The 20,666-nt window shown below is 48.0% G+C and overlaps 2 protein-coding genes across 2 annotated transcripts; both read right to left on the reverse strand.

The window, feature by feature from the left end:
• Positions 1 to 10,868: 10,868 nt before the first annotated feature.
• On the reverse strand, positions 10,869 to 14,994 carry TMEM239 (transmembrane protein 239). Its single transcript, XM_064572916.1, has one exon. The coding sequence runs from the start codon at positions 14,889 to 14,891 to the stop codon at positions 14,433 to 14,435; it is 459 nt and encodes a 152-aa protein (XP_064428986.1). The 5' UTR covers positions 14,892 to 14,994; the 3' UTR covers positions 10,869 to 14,432.
• A 231-nt stretch (positions 14,995 to 15,225) lies between these two features.
• Positions 15,226 to 16,214, reverse strand: CUNH20orf141 (chromosome unknown C20orf141 homolog). The gene is given in 3 exon segments (XM_045886231.2): positions 15,226 to 15,866; positions 15,944 to 16,003; positions 16,005 to 16,214. Coding segments are annotated over 3 exon segments (645 nt in total). The 5' UTR covers positions 16,184 to 16,214; the 3' UTR covers positions 15,226 to 15,460.
• Positions 16,215 to 20,666: the final 4,452 nt, after the last annotated feature.

Here is a 20,666-nt window from a genome sequence, read left to right on the forward strand (position 1 = left end):
GGATGGGTTTCCCAAACCATGATCTGAAGAGTTGGGGAGCTACCTCTGGGCCCTCTCCAGCCTTGGCCCTTTCACCTCATACTATTTAAAAATCATTGAATGTGTCCTTCCTGCTATCTCACACACTCATTTCCACCCTTACCAGAACACAGGTGTGCTTAAAGATCCCGGAGGGGTCCCCTGTTGTCAGCTGCTCTTTGGGATTGGAAAATAGCAAGGGCTGAGTTGAAACTGTCAATATTTTATTTGGAGTTTTGGATCTGGCGAGTTCTCACCTCTATTTTCCAGTGTTATGCATTCAGGTATACATTCAACATTCATCTATTTCTGGACATGTACACATACCTTAGTTATCTGCACAACTCTTGGCACTGGGTGGACACTCATTAAGTGGTTGGAACTAAACAAGCTGCCAAACTCAAGTGGAAGACTGATTAGAAATCTATTATTTAATAGATATAATGCGCAATGGGAGCAAACTAAGCACAGACCAACCTCTTTGTTGGGGGGGGTGGGACTTGGGGGGCTGAGGGAGCATTCTAAGGTGGGGGGGTGGTAAGAGGCTGTGACAAACTCTGTAAGGAAGTTAAGAAAGAGTACAGAGTTTCAGCTTTGACAAGTGGTGTTGACTCTAGGTTTGTGATACTACTAAGCATCGGGTGGAGTGTGGGCCAGATGGTGGCATTGGGCGGGGGGGGGCGGGGGAAGGAAGGAGCATGGTAGTAAGCTGATAGGTGCTGTGGGGCAGAAAAATAGGGTAACATGGAGACACTAAATCATCTTGAAGTAGAATTGGGGCGAAGAGAGGGATGCAGATTTCTTGTATTGAGTTTCCATACTTGTTACTAAAATTTTACCTTGGCAAACTCACACAAAAGGACATGAAATAGCAGATCAGAAAAGTGTTGACTGTTGCTGGCAATTAACCACTTGCAAATGAAAGTAAGCTGTTAAATTAAGCCGCTGGTGCAGGGGAAACTGGTACAGACAACGTGAATTAATAAAACCCTTTAGAGAGCAACGTTGACAGGGTGGTTGAGAATCAAAAGAGACAAACAAGCTTGGTTTTCTTTGGTATAGACAAAAAGTGGAAGGCAACATAGAAAAAAAAGCCTTTTGTTAGGGAGTTAAGATTTTAGATTTGTTATTGTTGCAAAAACTGTTTCTTTTTGTTAACAAAAACTCATCCTTGGGGCAGCCCTCTTCAGCTGCCTCAGTTTGCCCAACCTCTTGTTCACTCTTTTCTGCCTTTCTTCAAAACCCTTTTCTGTCTGGACACTTTTATACCTCTGACTCTGGAGCTTCTCAATGTCACTGGAGAAAACTGGTCCAAAAATTTCAAATTTTTCTCCTGAAAATTGACAGGAGAAGAAAGTAATGAGTTACCCGGTCTCACCCGGCCCTCTCCGTTGCTTGCCATCGTGTTCTCTAAAAACTCCTTGTCCCCTCCCCTACCAATCCTTAGTCTTTTCCACTCCCTTCAAACCCCATCCCAATTCTGGAACTCTCACTCTGTAAGCAAGCTTGAGACTGTTCAGTGTGTTCCATATCCCCATCATTCTGCCTCTGCATTTCCCATCTCCACCCCATTTCACTATGTAGCTCCCATTGCCCACAGGGGGTTTCATAACCTTTCCTTCAGCTTCCCAACATAGACTTGAAATCTATCATAAGAGCAGAATGGAGATAAATTATTTTCTTTTCACTTGGTCACATAAGCATATTATAGTACAAGACACTTGGCTTCTCTCAGATTTTATTCGGTTATGACTGGGAAACAAGAAACTTAAAAAATAGCCACATACATGTCATTACTTACAATGTTTCCTGGCCTTTGTTTTGAGATGTAAAAATGATGAGACTTTTATGTTTCCCCAGTAGGTAGGCACACTTTGCTAGTTAAGCATGACAGAACTCAAACTTCATTGTCTCAAAAACCATCCATATTTGACCATTGACAAATCATTTAATAAGACAATCTTACGTAGGGGCGCCTGGGTGGCTCAGTCCGTGGGGCATCTGCCTTTGGTTTGGGTCATGATCCCAGGGTCCTGGCGTGTCTGGCTCCTTGTTCAGTGGGGAGTCTGCTGCTCCCTCTCCCTCCCCCTGCTTGTGCTCTCTCTTGCTCTCTCTCAAATAAATAAAATCTTTAAAAAAAAAAAAAAAAGACAATCTTACATAGACTCCCTCTCATTCATGGAATCTTGGTGTGTGTTTTTTCATGGACTCTTGTTCTTTTTTTAAAGATTTTATTTTTTTTAGAGAGAGCGAGCAGGGGGAGGGGCAGAGGGAGAGGGGCAGAAAGAGGATCTCCGACTCCGTGCTGAGTGCAGAGCCCAACATGGGGCTGGATCCCACAACCCTAAGATCATGACCCATGCCAAAATCAAGAGTCAGACGCTCAACTGGCTGAGCCACCCAGGAGCCCCTGGAATCTTAGTTCCAATATCCTTTCCTTTGCCATACCAAGATATTCCTGAAAGTAGTAAAAGATGTGTGAGCTCTTCAGTTGTAATACCAGCCTTTATTTTCCAAGAAAATAAGTCTTTCAAGGGGCGCCTGGGTGGCTCAGTCGTTAAGCGTCTGCCTTCGGCTCAGGTCATGATCCCCGGTTCCCGGGATCGAGCCCTGCGTCGGGCTCCCTTCTCCGCGGGAAGCCTGCTTCTCCGCCCCCCCCCCCCCACGCTTGTGTTCCCTCTCTCTCTATGTCTCTCTGTCAAATAAATAAATAAATCTTAAAAAAAAAAAAAAAAAGTCTTTCAAGAAAACAAAATCAGTGGAGTTTTTTTTTTTCAAAACATTTTAACCAAACTGGAAGTTTCCCAACAAAAGCAGATAACTTGCCTTCTGTTACATTGTCCAGTTCCTTGCATGGATTGTGTGTTGAGTTCATTTTAGTGTTTACCTCCACCGGGTACATTGGTGAAAGATAAACTCTGACTACAAGAAAATGGACCTATGCTTAAAAAAAAAAAAAAAAAAAAAAAAGCCTGCTTTATTGAGATGTAACTCAAACTGCATCTATTTCAAATGTACAATTTCATAAATGTTGACATGTATACATTCATGAAACCATCACAGTCAAGATAATGAAACTTATCTTTGCCTCCTTGTAAACCCTTCCCTTGTTCTCTCCCCACAACCTCCTCACATCTCCCAACTTCCAACACCAAGGAACCATTGATACTGATCTGCTGTTACTATAGATCTGTTTGCATTTCCCAGAATTTTACAAGGAACCATTCAATAGGTACTCTTTTTTTAACCTGGCTTCTTTCACTCAGCCTAATTAGTGAGATAGATGGAACAACATGGAAATTCATGTTGTTACGTGTATCAGTAGCTCGCTCTTTTTTACAGCTGAGTAGTATTCTATTGTGTGGCTGTACCAATGTTTATCTGTTCACCTGTTGATGGACATTTGAGTTATTTTTAGTTTTTGCCTGTTGCAAATAAAGTTGCTATGAACATTTATGCACAAATCTTTGTGTGGACATATGTTTTCATTTCTTAGAATGAAATGGCTGGATCATACAGTGGATGTATGTTTAACTTTTAAAGAAACTGACAAACATTCTTCCACAGTGGTTGTCCCATTTTATAGTCAGGCTAGCAGTGTGTGAGGGATACAATTCCCTGACATCCTCATCAACACTTGGTATTAGTCTTTCTAATCTTAGCTATTACGATAGGTGGGTAGTGTGGTTTTACTTTGCATTTCCATAATTACTAATGAAGTTGAAAGTCTTTTCCTGTGCTTATTGGCAATCTGTTTATCTTCTTTGGTAAAGTTTCTTTTCAGACTGTCCCTTCTCTCCTCCCATCCCCTTTTTTTTAAAAAACTTATTATTGGGCATTGAGAACTTTTTATCCTGGATCCAAGTCCTTTATGAGATGTACGGTTTGCCAATACTTGTTCCTTCCATGGCTTGTCTTTTTCTTAGCAGTGTCTTTTGAAGGACAATTTTAGTTTTGATGAGGGGTAGTTTATTTTTCTTTAATGGATTATACTTTTGGTGTCATATCGAAGAATTCTTTGCCTAACCCAAGGTCACAACCATTTTTCTGTATGTTTTCTTCTAGAAGGTTTATGGTTTGGGGTTTTACATTTAGGTCTGTGATCTATTTTGAATTAATTTTTGTATATAGTTCAAGGTGATTGATATTTTTTTACATATGAACACCTAAAGATTCCAACACTACTTGTTGAAGACTATCATTTCCTCACTAAATTCTCTTTGCACCTTTGTTGAAAATCTGTTGTACATATATGTATAGATCTATTTCTGGACCCCATATTCTGTTCCATTGATCTATTTGTCTGTCTTTATGCCAATACCATACTGTCTTGATTATTATAGCTTTACGATAAGTCTGGAAATCAGGTAGTGTTTGTCCTCTAACTTTGTTCTTCTTTATCAAAGTTATTTTGGCTATTCTAGATCCTTTACATTTCTGTATGAGTTTTTTTAAGGTTATTTAGAGAGAGAGCACGCGAGCAGGGGGAAGGGGCAGAGAGAGCCTTAATAAGCAGACTCCACCCTGAGCGTGGAGCCCTACACGGGGCTAGATCCCACGACCCTGTGATCACAACCTGAGCCAAAACCAAGAGTCGGACACTTAACTGACTGTGCCATCCAGGCACCCCTTCCGTATGAGTTTTTTTTTTTTTTTTTTTAAGATTTTTATTGACAGAGAGAGAGAGAGTAAGAGAAGGAACACAAGCAGGGTCAGAGGGAGAGGGAGAAGCAGGCTTCCTGCCGAGCAGGGAGCCTGATGTGGGACTCGATCCCAGTTTTAAAATCAGCTTATTTCTACAGAAATGCTGGGATTTTTATTGTGATTGTATTGAATATATCGATTAAATTTGGGAACAATTGACGTCTTAGCATTGTTGGGTCATCCATTTCATCAACAAGACATATCTCTCCATTATTTAGGTCTTCTTTAATATCTCTCAGCAACATTTTGTAGTTATCAGTGTACAAATCTTTCACATCTTTTGCCAGATTTACCTCTAAGTGCTATTTTTTAATTTTAAATGATGCTGCTTTTTAAATTTCTTTTTAAAAAATATTTTATTTATATGTCAGAGAGAGAGAGCACAAGCAGGGGAAGTGGCAGGTAGAGGGAGAAGCAGACTCCCCGCTGAGCAAGGAGCCCGATGCAGGACTCGATCCCAGGATCCTGGGATCACAACCTGAGTTGAAGGCAAATGCCTAACCAACTGAGCCACGCAGGCGTCCCGCTTTTTAAATTTCTATTTCTGATCATTCATTGCTAGTACAGAGAAACACATTGATTTTTTTTTTAAATTTTTATTAACATATAATGTATTATTTCTTTCAGGGGTACAGGTCTGTGATTCATCAGTCTTACACAATTCACAGCGCTCACCATAGTACCTATCCTCCCCAGTGTCCATCACCCAGCCACCCCATCTCTCCCACCCCCCTCCACTCCAGCAACCCTCAGTTTGTTTCCTGAGATTAAGAGTCTCTTACGGTTTGTCTCCCTCTCTGGTTTCATCTTGTTTCATTTTTCCCTCCCTTCCCCTATGATCCTGTCTTATTTCTCAAATTCCTCATATCAGTGAGATCATATGATAATTGTCTTTCTCTGATTGACTTATTTCGCTTAGCATAATACCCTCTAGTTCCATCCACATCATTGCAAATGGCAAGATTTCAATTTTTTTATGGCTGCATAATATCCCATTGTATATATACACCACATCTTTATCCATTCATCTGTTGATGGACCTCTAGGCTCTTTCCATAGTTTGGCTATTGTGGACATTGCTGCTATAAGCATTGGGGTGCATGTGCCCCTTCGGATCACTACATTTGTATCTTTGGGGTAAATACCCAGTAGTGCACTTGCTGGGTCATAGGGTAACTCTATTTTCAACTTTTTGAGGAACCTCCATACTGTTTTCCAGAGTGGCTGCACCAGCTTGCATTCCCACCAACAGTGTAGGAGGGTTCCCCTTTCTCCGCATCCTCGCCAACATCTGTCATTTCCTGACTTGTTATTTTTAGCCATTCTGACTGGTGTGAGGTGGTATCTCATTGAGGTTTTGATTTGTATTTCCCTGATGCCAGGTGATGTTGAGCACTTTTTCCTGTGTCTGTTGGCCATTTGTATGTCTGCTTTGGAGAAATGTCTGTTGTTTATGTCTTCTGCCCATTTCTTGATTGGATTATTTGTTCTTTGGGTGTTGAGTTTAATAAGTTCTTTATAGATTTTGGATACTAGCCCTTTATCTGGTATGTCATTTGCAAATATCTTCTCCCATTCTGTTGGTTGTCTTTTGGTTTTGTTGACTGTTTCTTTTGCTGTGCAAAAGCTTTTTATCTTGATGAAGCCCCAATAGTTCATTTTTGCCCTTGCTTCCCTTGCCTTTGGCAATGTTTCTAGGAAGAAGTTGCTGTGGCTGAGGTCGAAGAGGTTGCTGCCTGTATTCTCCTCAAGGATTTTGATGGATTCCTGTCTCACAGTTAGGTCTTTCATCCATTTTGAGTCTATTTTTGTGTGTGGTGTGAAGGAAATGGTCCAGTTTCATTCTTCTGCATGTGGCTGTCCAATTTTCCCAACACCATTTGTTGAAGAGACTGTCTTTTTTCCATTGGACATTCTTTCCTGCTTTGTCGAAGATGAGTTGACCATAGAGTTGAGGGTCCATTTCTGGGCTCTCTATTCTGTTCCATTGATCTATGTGTCTGTTTTTATGCCAGTACCATACTGTCTTGATGATGACAGCTTTGTAATAGAGTTTCAAATCCGGAATTGTGATGCCACCAGCTTTGCTTTTCTTTTTCAACATTCCTCTGGCTATCTGGGGTCTTTTCTGGTTCCATACACACAACTGATTTTTTTTGTATGGATCTTGTATCATAATGGTGACTAATATGTACATATTAGTTGCTTTGCTAAATTCCCTTATTAGTTATTAGTTATTAGTTCCAGTAGCTTTTTTATAGATTCCATTGGATTCTCTACATAGGCAGTCCTGTTGTCTGCAAATAAAGATAGCTTCACTTCTTGCTTTCCAATCTGTATGCTTTCTATTTATATTTCTTGCCTTATTGTGCTGGCTAGGACGTCTACAATGTTGAATAGAAATGGTAAAAACAGACATAACATTTTTCCTAATCTTAAGGGAAAAGTATTCAGTTTTTTCACCGACTGTGGGATTAGCCATTTTTTTTAATTTTCTTATTATTTATTTATTTTTATTTATTTATTTGAGACAGAGAGAATGAGAGACAGAGAGCATGAGAGGGAGGAGGGTCAGAGAGAGAAGCAGACTCCCTGCCGAGCAGGGAGCCCGATGCGGGACTTGATCCCGGGACTCCAGGATCATGACCTGAGCCGAAGGCAGTTGCTTAACCAACTGAGCCACCCAGGCGCCCAGCCATTTTTTTTTAAAGATTTTAATTTTAAGTAATCTCTACACCCAACGTGGGGCTCAAACTCACAACACTGAGATCAAGAGTCACATGCTCACAGACTAAGCCAGCCAGGCACCCCTATTTTTCACAGATGCCTTCTATATGCTTGAGGAAATTTCCCTCTATTCCTAGGTTGTTGAGAGTTTTGTTCTATTTTTAATCAGGAATGAATGTTGGATTTATGAAATACCTTTTCTGCATCTATTGAAATGATCACATATAGTTTTTAGTTTGTAATATGGTGAATTACATTAATTGTTATGTGTGTGTGTGTGTGTGTGTTTTAATGTTAAACCACCCTTGCATTCTTGGCTTTAAAAAGGGAAGTGGGGAGGCGCCTAGGTGGCTCAGTTGGTTAAGCGACGGCCTTCGGCTCAGGTCATGATCCTGGAGTCCCTGATCGAGTCCCGCATTGGGCTCCCTGCTCGGCAGGGAGTCTGCTTCTCCCTCTGACCCTCCCCCCTCTCATGTGCTCTCTCTCATTCTCTCTCTCTCAAATAAATAAATAAAATCTTTAAAAAATAAAAAATAAAAATAAAAAGGGAAGTGGGGGTGCCTGGGTGGCTCAGTCGTTGGGCGTCTGTCTTCAGCTCAGGTCATGATCCCGGCGTCCTGGGATTGAGCCCCACATCAAGCTCTCTGCTCAGCTGGAGGCCTACTTCTCCCTCTCCTAACCTGCTTGTGTTCCTGCTCTCACTGTCTCTCTCTCTATCAAATAAATAAATAAAAACCTTAAAAAAAAAAGAATAATTAAAAAAATTAAATTAAAAAAATAAAAAGGAAAGCAGTTCAGGGCGTTTGGGTAGCTAAGTCAGTTGAGCCACTGACTCTTGGCTTCAGGTCAGGTCATGATCTCAGGGTGGTGGGATAGAGCCCCGAGTTGGGATCCATGCTCAGCAGGGAGTCTGCTTGAGATTCTCTCCTCCTTCTGCCCCACCCACTCTCTAAAATAAATAAATGAATCTTTGAAAAAAATAAAAAGGAAAGAGGTTGTGCAGTTTGAAGGTGATAAAGTTGGTATTTTCTCCTCCTCTCAGAAATCACCCAAGCAAAAATGAAAATTTTTGAAATGAAATGAAATGAAAATTTACAGAAATGTAAATACCATATCTGATGACCAGGAGAGAGCAGAAAACCCAAACAATGAATTTGGTGGGTAGGCTGAAAAAAAGCAGTGGAATTGCTGCTTGGTACAAATCACTTTGAATATTATTGGGCAGCATTTGCTAAGGTTGAACATTTACATACTCTATGATCTAACAATTTCACTTTAAAATAAGTGAGCACATCTATCTACCAAAAGACTTGTCCAAGGATATTCATATAAGTTTAATTCATAGTAGCCAAAACTTAGAAACAAGCCAAATGTCCTTCAATAAGAGAGTAGATAAATTGTTGCCTCTGTACAGTGGGATAGTACACTAATAAAGGAGGGCAAACTACTGAGAGATGCAACAACATGGATGAATCTCACAGTTGTAACCTTGATAGAATCCAGACTCTAGAGTACATTTTGTATGACTTTGTTCTGTATGATTTCAAGAATAGGCTAATCTGTTGTGATAGAAGTCATAATACAGGTTACCTATGGGGGAAAGTATTGATTGGGAAAGGACATATGGAACTTTCTGGGATGATGGAAAAGTTCTATATCTTGATCTGCGTGGCAGTTACATGGACACACATACAAGTATATAAAAATTCATTGAGGGGCACCTGGGTGGCTCAGTTGGTTAAGCGACTGCCTTCGGCTTGGGTCATGATCCCGGAGTCCTGGGATCGAGTCCCACGTCGGGCTCCCTGCTTAGCAGGGAGTCTGCTTCTCTCTCTGACCCTCCCCTCTCTCATGCTCTCTCTCTCTCATTCTCTCTCTCAAATAAATGGGTAAAATCTTTAAAAAAACAAAGTTTAAAAAAAATTCATTGAGCTGTACCCCCAAGATTTGTACATTTTACTTGCACGTAAAATGTGTGTGTGTGTGAATTATATGTCAATTAAAAAGGAACCAGGATGGGTTTTTTTCTAGGAAGAGTTCAATATTAAGACACCTAAAAATGTAATTCACCATATAAACAGAATAAAGGAAAATAACCAAGTTGTCCTTGTAGTAGATGCAGAAAAAACAACAACAACAATTCTTTCATTCAATGTCCATTCACAATCAAAACTGTTAGCAAATCAGGAATGGAAAGGAGTTTCCTTAGCTGGATAAAAGTAAACTACCAAAATCCTACAGTGACCTACGTAATTCTTAATGGTGGCACCTTAGAAGAAGTTCCTTTTAAATCAAGATCAAGTCAAAGGTGCTTATGAATAGCAATTCCATATGCCATTGTCTGGGAACCCCAGCTTGCACAGTTAGATGATGAATGCACAAGGAGAGGACTGATAACATACTGATAACATCTGGCTATTAGATGGATGTGGTATCCTTCAGTTTAGAGGACTTTATGACTCATACATGTTACAAATATTTTGCAAGTATGCAGTATCACATCTCAATTTTAAATATTGTGGGTTTTTTGTTAGACATTTAAAGACATAGGCCAGAAAATATGGTAGAAGCAACAAGATCTTAAATCAAGTTCTTTTATTTTTAGGATGGAAAATATTTGAAAGGTAAGGAGGCAGTATAAAGGAAGCAAGACTCAGAATATAGATGTTTGCTCAGCAGAAAAAAAAAAAACTTGTTTAAAATTTGTTGCATCCAAAGCCTGACAAAACCTCACAAAAGACAGCTCTTTCCCCCAGGAGGAATGGGATCATAGACTAGGGGTGGGTCAGGAGTCCGTGACACAGTGATGATGGCTAGATTGGACCCTTCCTTCTCTAGGATTCTCATGAGCTCTGCCCTTGATGCCTCTGGGTTTCTGGCTGGGGGACCCAGGCTGGAGATTTGGGGAAGGGGGTGAGGAGTCCAAGAAGCCCCTACCGATTCACCCTCGCCCCCAGTGCTAGTGTCCCGGCCTGTGAGAGGCCTCTCCCTTCCGTTCCTCCCCACACCCCAACCAAACCTGACTCTTCATTGCCAGAGAGGGAGATCTCCGCTAGGGGTCGCGCCTTGCATCGTCGGTCGCCGGCTCCGCCAGTTGCGATTCCGCGGGGTGCTGACTTTCCGGGGATGGTTAGCACCTTCCTTTTGTGGGTGCCCACAGCCCTCCGATCCCCGGCTTGGCTCAGCATTTCCTTCTCAGCCTCAGGCCCTTGACCTCCTCGTTCCGCCCGCACGGTCAGCGCGCCCGGTTCGACGCCCTCCAGCCCTCGCCCCGGCCCCTCTCCCCAACCTGAGCGAATTGCGCAGTGCCCCACACCTGGCTCTGCTCCCGGAGTCACCTCCCGGCGCGGCGCGGACCACCTCCCCCTCCCTGCAGGAGCGGGTCTCCACCCTATCCCCCTGTGGCCTCTCGGTGAGGACAGCCGCTCCCCACACCCCCGAGCCGGGACCCACTTTCCCCCGCACACGCGAGTCTGCGGAAGAGCGCCCCCTCTCGGCTACCCGCAGCTGGCTCTTAGAGGATCCTCCGGCGCCGCACAGCTCCTCCTTCCAGGGACCCCTCAACCTTCCCCAGGGTGGCCACTGACAACTGTCTCAAGAGGTGCCCCCCGCCCCCGGAGTTCCCTTGACGCCGCCCTCTCGGACCCTCCGTCCCGATCGCTCCTACTCGGTGCTTTCTGCACCTGGGGCGGAGGAGAGTCGTACCCGACGCTCCTGCTCCTAGGTGCCCCCCAGCATATGTGGATGCCCTGTGGCTCCCTCTCTGCTCTCTTAGATGCGACGGACCTGGCGGCTGATGCCTCCTCGGCTCCCGTCCCTCCTGCCCCGCCCGATCTGATTATCCTGGTCAGGCCACGCGGGTAACGGGGTGCCCACGCCACCCCCACCGCCACCCCATCAGAGCAGGCTGCGGGCTGCGGTGCGGGAGGCCAGGCAAAGACACCGACCTAACCGTCCAGGTCACTCAGGCCAACGGGGCGGCTCTCCTTTCTTGGCCCAAATCGGAAAGACCTAGAACTCCTTCATTCCAGCCTGTTCATTTGCCCCAGGCTTGCATTTTTAAGCTTTTTAACTCTAAACGAGTGACTTTATCTACATTCAAAGGAATTTCAGGAATGACGTTCATGATGCCAAGGTCCCTCACTTCCCTTTTATCTGTATACTCCACTCCCCCTTGCCTGCCCCTAGAGTTGGCCATTCCTTTCTGTTTATCTTTTGTTTTCACGTGTTCTAGAGGGGAAAAAAAAAGTTTTGCTGGCATACATTTTAAATTTGTGTAAAAGGAATTGTATTCTCATTCTTTTCACTCAGCACTAGGATTTCGAGATCAATGCGTATAGCATCCTCTCCTAACTGTGCTTAAACCTAACTGTGTAAAATAAGCTGTGCTCATCCACCTGATTTGACCTTTCCCATCCCCTGCCACCACCAATAGTACAATCAGCCCTCTCAAATACATCCCCTTATGCAGTGCTTCTCAAACATTTGTGTGCATGTGTATCACCTGGGATCTTGTTAAAATGCAGGCTCTGATTCCACAGGCCTGGGGGGGGGGGGGGCTCAGACTCTGCATTTCTCGCCAGCTCCCAGGGGATACCTCTACTTCTGGTCCTGGTGGGACCACTCTGAGGAGCCAGGCCCTTACGGGCCTCTATGAGACTTCATTTTGGATTGCTGGGTCACAGGGTATTGGTTGATCAAATTTGATAAATATTGCCCATCAGCTCTGCAGTCTGGCTGTACCACCTTATCCTCTACCAGCAGACACAGGAGGGTAGAAGGTATATATTTATGTGGGGAAGGGAAGAAGGCCTTCTCCTTGCTTCTGTCCAAATCCTTCCTGCCCCCATCTCCGCAGTGTGCCTGGTCTGGGCCAAAACCTCCTCTCTCCCTTAATCATAATGGCCCCAAGGCTCTGAAGTGATGTCCCTGGCCAGCAATGGCCAGCCAAGTCAGCGAGAGACCCAAGACTGGCATCCTGGCTTCATCCCTAACAGGAGCTCTTAAGAACAGGCATTGAGAGGCCCCAGGGTCTTCCATGCGGTTATATTTCCTCCATCGCATTTGCTTGCGTAGCCCACTAGGGTGAACCAGGATTCAAACACCCTGGCTTTGCCCCTGGCAAACGGCGATCCTGAGCCTGTCTCCTTATCTCTAAAAGGGGATAGCATAGCTACAGCTTGTGGCATGAGGAGTCAGTCCAGGAATTTTGCCCACATGCCACGAGCCCCACAGGGGCCCTAAAACAGGTGTTCTTGCCTTGGTTTTACCCTTGAGGAAAATGAAGTTCAAGAAGGTAAACTTTAACAATTTCCACCAAGGCCACGGAGCTAGAAAGTAACAGTGCTTGGGATTCAAACCCATTCTCAGCCAATACCCCAGAGCCCAGGCTAACCATGAGGCTTCACCATCTCCATGTCCTGTCTTGCCCTTCCTACCAGGCCACATTTGAGGGCGAACCACAAGGAAACTGGAAGGAAGGACTGTGCCTGGGGTTTGGGGCTTTGGATGTTGAAGGCCTCTGACCAGTGGCCTGCATGGTTATGAAACTCCACAGCAAATGGGTTTTCGCAAAAATAAACTTAGGTCCTAGGGTCTGGTTCCCATGGCCTGAATGTTTAGGTGGCAGGAAAGAGGAACTTTGGTTCTAGGGCTTCAGGAGCAGAAATTTTAGGGTTAGATATCCAGTGGGGTCACGACTGGGTGGAAGACAGGGAGGGTCAGGAACTGGGTGGGGGTCTGGTGGGTGGGTCTGAGCTGTGGGTGAAGGGCCAGGGTGCTGGGCATGAAGGGATGCCCTCTTCCAGACCTTCCTGGAGCTGTGAGCAGCAGTCGGGACAGCTTCAGAAACCCATGGGCTCTGCTTTCTTCACTCACACAGCTGTCCAGGCATCTCCGGGCGCCAGGCCCCAGCTGCAAGCATTTCACAATCAGGAGAGCTCAGCATGTGCATGTTTCGAGATTTCATGTCACACGACCTTTTACATCTCCACACCCATCCACAATTTCGGAGGGCCAAAATTGTATGCATGACAGAGCGTTTCTCTGAAGGCCCAGGGAAGCTTCCTGCTCTTTCAACCACCTTCAGGGTCAAAAGACCCGTTGAGCCTACAGATTATTCTCAGACTTCAATATAATATCTTACAGTTTTCTGGTCTTTACGAAGTACCTCACACATAGGCGGTATTTTCTTTGACTCACAACAACCCCATGACAGGGTTGGGACCCACTTAACACCGAAGTTCAAAAGAATTAACTGGCCATGGCCACACATTGTGTAAGTGGGGAAATGGGACTTCTTGTTCATTTTTTCCATCACAGACCTTAGGTATCTTAAAGTAGGTCTCCTCTGGGATCCTCACTACCCTAGCTGGCCCACTTCCCAGACTTGGGGGTGCTCACTGAGGCAGAAGGTAGGGAGTCTAGGGAGTGGGGGATGCCTGGGCAGAAAGGAGCGGGAGGTGAGTTAGTTGAGGTCTCATGGGGCTTCTGGCCAGCCCTCTCTCAGCTAGGTTTCTGTCAGTGGGCCCTTTCTAGAGCTCGGGGAAAGAGGGCTACCGAGCTAGAAGTTCTCAATGAGTCTACAGCTGAGACAGCTGGGCATCTGTGAGGAAAAGCAGCTGCCAGTTGCCAAGGGAGCCCTGGTGGTGTCACCAAACCCTTGTGGGAACTCTCGGCGGCTTGGCCAAGCTCTGCCCCTGGCTCACCCTTCTGCCCTGCCCCTTCTTCTCAAAGCCCCCAATGCCTCACACCGAGGACCTGTAGCTTCGGCAGATGGTGGCCAGAGGTTGGGCCGGTCTACGGGGCCAGCTCTAGGCCACATCACGCCTGGCCCGAGCAGTGCTAGGGACGGGGCGGGGGCAGGGCTGGGGGCTGGGGGGTGGGGTCTGGGGCCTGCTGAAGCCACTGCCCTCCCCTTCCCCAGGACCTCAGGCCCTAGGCCAGGGCTCAACAGACACAGGCAGCGGGATGGGGTTGCCCTTCTATTGGTCCAAGTCCTGAGTGTAGTCTGGGTGAGACATGGAGGTGAGGAGGCCCACGAGGCTCAGCAGCGTGGAGAAAAGCAGCAGGAAGGAGGCGGTGAAGAGCAGGGTGGGGAGGGCGCTGAGCACCAGCAGCAGGATGGCTGGCAGCAGATGGCGCCACGCGGCGGCCACGACGGGCCACAGGGAGCTCAGCAGGTAGGAGCCGGTGGTGAAGAGCGCGTGGCACAGCGTCAGCGCCAGCAGCAGGTAGAGGATCCCCTCCAGCCCCCACAGCGCACGCTGGAGTGGCTGCCGCCAGCCCGACGTGGCCCACCACTGGGCCCAGCTCCGAGGCACGTGGCACAGACACCAGCGCACCCAGGCCTGCCGCGTGGCCCAGGCTGACCAGGGCGCAGCCCGCTGCGGCCCCTCACCGGCCCCGATGGCATCTGTCTCCACCTGCGGCTGCGGCGTCATGGCTGGTGCACCTGGGGAGAGGGCCAGGCCAGCTGCAGGAGCAGCCCTGGAGACGCCTGGGGCCTCTGGGCAGGCGGGGGGTGGGGTGGGGGTGGGTGGGTGCAGGGGTCAGGAGGGGACCAGCGTGGGCGGGCCAGGGCTTTGAGCTGGGGCCTGGGTCTTACCTCCGGGCAGAGCCACCTAAGTCATGTTGCTTCCTGCAGCGCCCAGGATGGCCTAGCAGCCAGAGTGGAGCCCCCCTCAACTCCCCCCCATCCCTCACCCCCCTGCCCACCCCCAAGGATCCCTATTGTGACCCGGGTGGGGGTGGGGTCCCGCCAAGAGAGGAGCCACTGCAGGATGTGAGGCTCACCTGAATCCCCCTCCACGGACCGTCCAGGCTGGCAGGGGTGTCTGGTGAGCCCCCAGACGCAAATTCTCGTGCTTTCTTGTGAGAAGCCCTCTCGGGATCCCTGTTCCTACCGTGCTAACTGATATCCAGGCCCACTCTGCTCTCCTGTAAGTCTTTCTGGCCACCCATTCTCTAGAACCACAGAGGAAGCCAGAATGGCCACCCCCAACCCACAAGCTCAGAGGTGGCTGCCACATCCTGCCCTGGCTCCCTGTCCCTTGGCCCCGCCTTCTCTTGCTGTCTCAGACGCAGACCCAGGTATCCGCCGCCCATGCCGGGGGGCCAAAGGGCCCCTGCAGTTCAGGCTGGAGATAAAGGGGTACCCCCCTGCCTGCTCAACCCAGGACAGAGGAAAAGGCGATCTGGGGAAGCAGCAGGGCCAGTGTATTTCTGGATGGGGGCGGAAGGCCAGGCCAAGCAAGGCCAGGGGCACGCCTCGGGCTCCCAGGAGCAGCCCCAGGCCCAGGAGTGCCAGTAGCAGGGCCTCCTGGGGGCCGAGTCATCCTGTGACTGCAGCCGCAGGCAGGAGTGCGGCCCCCTGACTCCGGCCTCCCGGGAGGAGTGTCTGCGGGGGGCCTGCGGGCCTGTGGACAGAGAAGGTGGCGGTGGGGCCTCGGGAGGTTGGCCACTGGCCCACCTGCCGGGCTGCTGCACACTTAACCGGTGGAGCAGGTCAGGGGCCAGGAAGCTGACCAGCAGCAGCGAGGCTGGGCCAGCCAGCTGTCAGCCCCCGTGCTCCCAGCCCTAGGACACTGTCCCGGAGCTGGGCCACGCTAGGGCCCCAGGGGGACATGCACGGACCCACTGGACTATGCGACCCCTCCCCAGCCCCCAGGCCTCTGGGAGGGACTGGGATAGGATAAGCAAGGGCTTTGGGCCTGGGTAAGCAGAGCTGGGTCATGGAGGGAGGTGGAGGTGACAGGAAGGACTAGTGTTGGGGGGGGGAGATGGGAGGGGGCGAGGCCCTGGCAGACACTCAAGAGTGAGCTCCGTGGGAATCCCCCCTCCCCACACACCCACCTGCCACACCCTCCTCACCTCCCACTCCAGTCAGCCGTTCTGGGACTGGGCAGCTGGGGCATTGTGACCTATTGCCAGGTGGGGCCCTGGGGTACAGAGGGGGCTGTTGCTGGTTTTGGCCACCTAAGCAGCTGGTGGCTTAGGTGGGGCTAAGTCAGAAGGGAGTCCGTGATTTCTGAGAACTAAGACTCATCCTCTTGTCTTCGTGAATTCTCTGCCCCAGGGCCCCCGTGAGGATCTGAGTTACCAGGAAGGCATTCTAACTCCATCATCACATGGGCAGCTGAGCAAGAGAGGAAGGGCTGCTTTCTTTCTCCTGAGGGTTCCCAGAGCTCTGTATCCAGGGGCAATCATTCAATCTTCCTGTCAGCAGCTCTCTCTCCCCTGAGAGCTGTGGGATGCCTGTGGGCCCTTGTGGGGGAATTTTCAGGACTACAGCCCTGAAATGCAGAGGCAGGCTCTGCCAGGAAGCACCCTGAGACTTTCTGGGGCTGGGCTCCCACGGGACTGCTACAGGGTGGGGCAGGAGGGGGCTGTTTCGAAGCCCTGTGGTCTGTGGGAAGTGTTTCAGATACTGGGATTCCAGAGATGATATAGGTAATGCAAGAGGGCTTCAACATAGTAACCCCCAAACTGGAGGTTAAAGTTACCCTCTGAGAATGAAAGTAAGGCAAATGAACATATAAGGAAGGGATTGATCGTCTGAAAAGGAAACCTATCCCCATGATAATCTGTAAATGGGTGGTGGCTACAGAGGTTCCAGCACATCTCAGATTAGTGACGTAAGAGGCAAGAGTAGAAGTGGATCATAATTAAGAACAGAATCCTTTCCACATATCATACTTTGAGGGAAAAAATGATGGGGCTGGGGGAAGGGTCCAGTGGCCACACAGTCCCCAGGAGAGGAGAAAGCAAAAATCAGGTGGCATATCCGCCTCCAGCGGGCCCTGTCCAAAGACTCAAGCCTGGTGGACTTGACATCATTAGCATAGAGCCAATGGCCCTGTGGCCCTTGGGACCATTCATCGATTGTTTCTGCTCTGGCTCTTCCCAGAGTAATAAAGCGATACCCGCAGAATTCTGAGGGAAAATGATTTCCAACCTAAAAACGTAGATCTGTCCAAATGATTATCAAGTACAAGAGTAGAATAAAGACATTTTAAGCCATGCAAGTTCTCAAAAATTTGACCTCGTATACACTCTTTCCTAGAAAGCTACTGGAGGATGTGCTTCAGCAAAACAAGGCATTAAACTAAGAGGACAATATGGGAGTCAAGAGATGAGGCTAAACACAGGAAAGCAATGATGAGAAAGGCTCGGGATGTCAGCCGTGCTTCCAAGTAAAGAAAGCAAACAACCCAGGCTGGAATCAAAAGCAAGATGCTCCAGGAGGGATGTCTCCAGAAGAAAATGAAATTATCTGTGGTTTTTAGATATGTTCAAAATGTTCAGTTCTGTTGGTCGCTTTGGGATTAAATTAGTAATTGATGCCTAGAAAACCAAGCAAATGATAAAACAAAGTAGTGCTAACTCCAGGAAACACAAAAAGTTGGACGATAATATTTACACGGTCATATATAAGCACTGAATATTGACTCCAGTGACTTAGCTCTTTGGGAGGATGGAAGGAGTTTGTTTGTGTACTTGAAGATATATGTTCGGGAGGGTGGTAAGAAAGCAAAATCCTTAATTCCATAGCAGGAAACCTACAGATAACATTTAGACATAGAAAAATTAAGAAATAGCAATAGAAGTATAGAGGTAAATACAAGGAGAAATAACAGAATTAAAAGTGGTTGATCTGGGAATGGAGAAGCATAGAAAACAGTCTTCTATTGAGAGCTTAAATGTGATTTACCTTTAAAACTGTATTCTGTAGTATTTCGGCTAAATGATTTAGTTAAAGAAAAGAAAATTAATATAGGGTCATATTACAGAGATCAGGAATACACCCTCCCAGGATGAATGAAATGCCAATATCCCAATATTATGTGGATGTGCTCTTGTAGCTTGAGATAAAATTTCCAGTGACAGCTTCAAACACCATCAAATACCATCAAACTTGAAAGTTGTGAATCTCGGGCACCTGGGTGGCTCAGATGGTTAAGCGTCTGCCTTCGGCTCAGGTCATGATCCTGGGGTCCTGGGATCGAGTCCCGCATCAGGCTCCCTGCTCCTTGGGAGCCTGCTTCTCCCTCTGCCTCTCTCTCTCTGTCTCTCATGAATAAATAAATAAACTCTTTAAAAAAAAAAAAAAGAAAGAAAGAAAGTTGTGAATCTCATGCATTTTAGATGGAGGTGCTCTAAATCTCCCACCTAGCACTGCTCAGCCTTTAATGTGCACGTGTATCTCCGGGGGTTGAATCCTCCGGAGATCCTGTTAAAATGCAGATTCTGATTCAGTAGGTCTGGGGTGGGCTTCTGCATTTCTAACAAGCGCCCAGCCTCTAACGAGCTGGTGCTCTCGGTCCTTGGCCACACTTCGAGGAGCAGGGCTTGAAAAGACCTTGATGTACAAAAGAGAGACAGCTGGGGGAGGTGGTGAGCAGAGGATGGGCGTGTAGCTGTGCATGGAGGTGCCATGGAGCTGCCATTGCAATGCCATGCAATGCCCACCTGCATCACAGGGAGAACACCAAGTGCAGAGTGAGCTCTGCCCCAGCACCAGAGACAGAAGATTAGGAGACCCAGGCAGGCAGGAGATACTACCACTTCTCTCTTTGTGCAGCCAAACACATAGCCTCCTTTCTTTTCTTTTTTTTTTAAAGATTTTATTTATTTATTTGAGAGAGAGAGAATGAGAGAGAACACATGAGAGAGGGGAGGGTCAGAGGGAGAAGCAGACTCCCTGCCAAGCAGGGAGCCCGATGCGGGACTCGATCCAGGGACTCCAGGATCATGACCTGAGCCGAAGGCAGTCGCTCAACCAGCTGAGCCACCCAGGCGCCCTCCTTTCTTTTCTTGACATCGTTTTAGTCCATCCATGTATGTGGGAATAAGAGGACTGTCTGAAGCTGTTTTCCCACCTTTAATTCATCTGGTTAGCTTCAGGGCCCCCAGGAAACCACATATTATCTCACTTCATTACCACCAAAACCCTGGGGCCAAGCTATCATTGTCCCCATTTTACAGATAAGGAAACAGAGGCTCAGAGAGCAAATTACTGTCCGAGGATACCCACACACAACAAACAGCAGAAGTGGGTGTGAAATTGAGCCTATGTGGTGCCGAAGTCAGCTCTCCCCTCCCCCTCCAGCCACCCGACCACCCTAGAGAGTTGGCAGGAGAGTCCCCGGCCATCCCTTAAACCCCAATCCCTTTTGGGCAGCTGTCTCCGCCCAGTCCAGCTCAGTCCTGCTCACTTGTGCTTTGCACCATATCCTCGCCCTCACGAGGCCACGACAAATTCTCCACCTGGCTTCAGGGGCTAGAGATCTGAGCCGCCACCTCCACAGCCTGCTTCCTGGCTTGGCACCTTTGCAGCCCAGGTAACCAAGTGGCAGGGGCCAAAGAGGGCAGCCCAGCTGGGAGCATACCTGAGGGGATAAGGCGGTAATGGAAGGGCATAAGGAAGTTCTGAGGGGTTCAGAGGGCATAGAGGGCCACGAAGGGACCCTGAAGGTTGTAATAGGGCAGTGAGGCAAGGGGTAAGAGAGGTAAGAAGAAGGGTAAGAGGGGGCACAGGGGACACAAGAGGTACCAGCATTCCACAGGTCCAAGCCCCTACTGGATTGGCCGGGAGTGGCCATCCACCAGTCCTTGGGCTGGGCTGGGGGGGGCAGGTCTCCCAGTTCATGGCCCTGCCATCTCCTCTCCCACAGAACCTTGTGTTATTGGGGAAGAGTCAGCTTCCCTCAGCCCTGCTTGGTCCTCTCTAACCTTGAATATATTACACAGATACTTTTTTTCCCCTCAAGATTTATTTATTTATTTGCGAGAGAGAGAGAGAGAGAGAGAGCTCAAGCAAGCGCAAGTGGTGGGGAGGGGCAGCAGAGGGAAAGAATCTCAAGCAGATGCCCTACTGAGTGCAGAGCCTGACCCCCCTGCCCCGGGCTCGATCTCATGACCCAGGAGATCATGACCTGAGCCAAAATCAAGAGTCAGATGCTTAGCCGACTGAGCCACCCAGTGCCCAGGCCTGATGCTCGCCAGTCCCGCCTTCTCCGCCGCGTCCCCCACCCCCGCCTCATTGTCCTCTGGCGCCAGCAGCTGGGGCTCTACGGGCAGGGCTGCCGCAGATCCCGGGATTCCAGAGCACAGGCCCTTTCCCATCCCTGCTCGCTAGCCCCCCTTGATTCCCCCACTACCGATCGACTCCCGCAAAGGAAGGCAATGCGCATCCAGTGTGCGCCTCTGGCCGGTGC

Source organism: Mirounga angustirostris, unplaced genomic scaffold (assembly GCF_029215605.1).
Source record: "Mirounga angustirostris isolate CCGP_5_RB_7025 unplaced genomic scaffold, mMirAng1.0.hap1 SCAF_10, whole genome shotgun sequence".
Lineage (NCBI taxonomy): Eukaryota > Metazoa > Chordata > Mammalia > Carnivora > Phocidae > Mirounga > Mirounga angustirostris.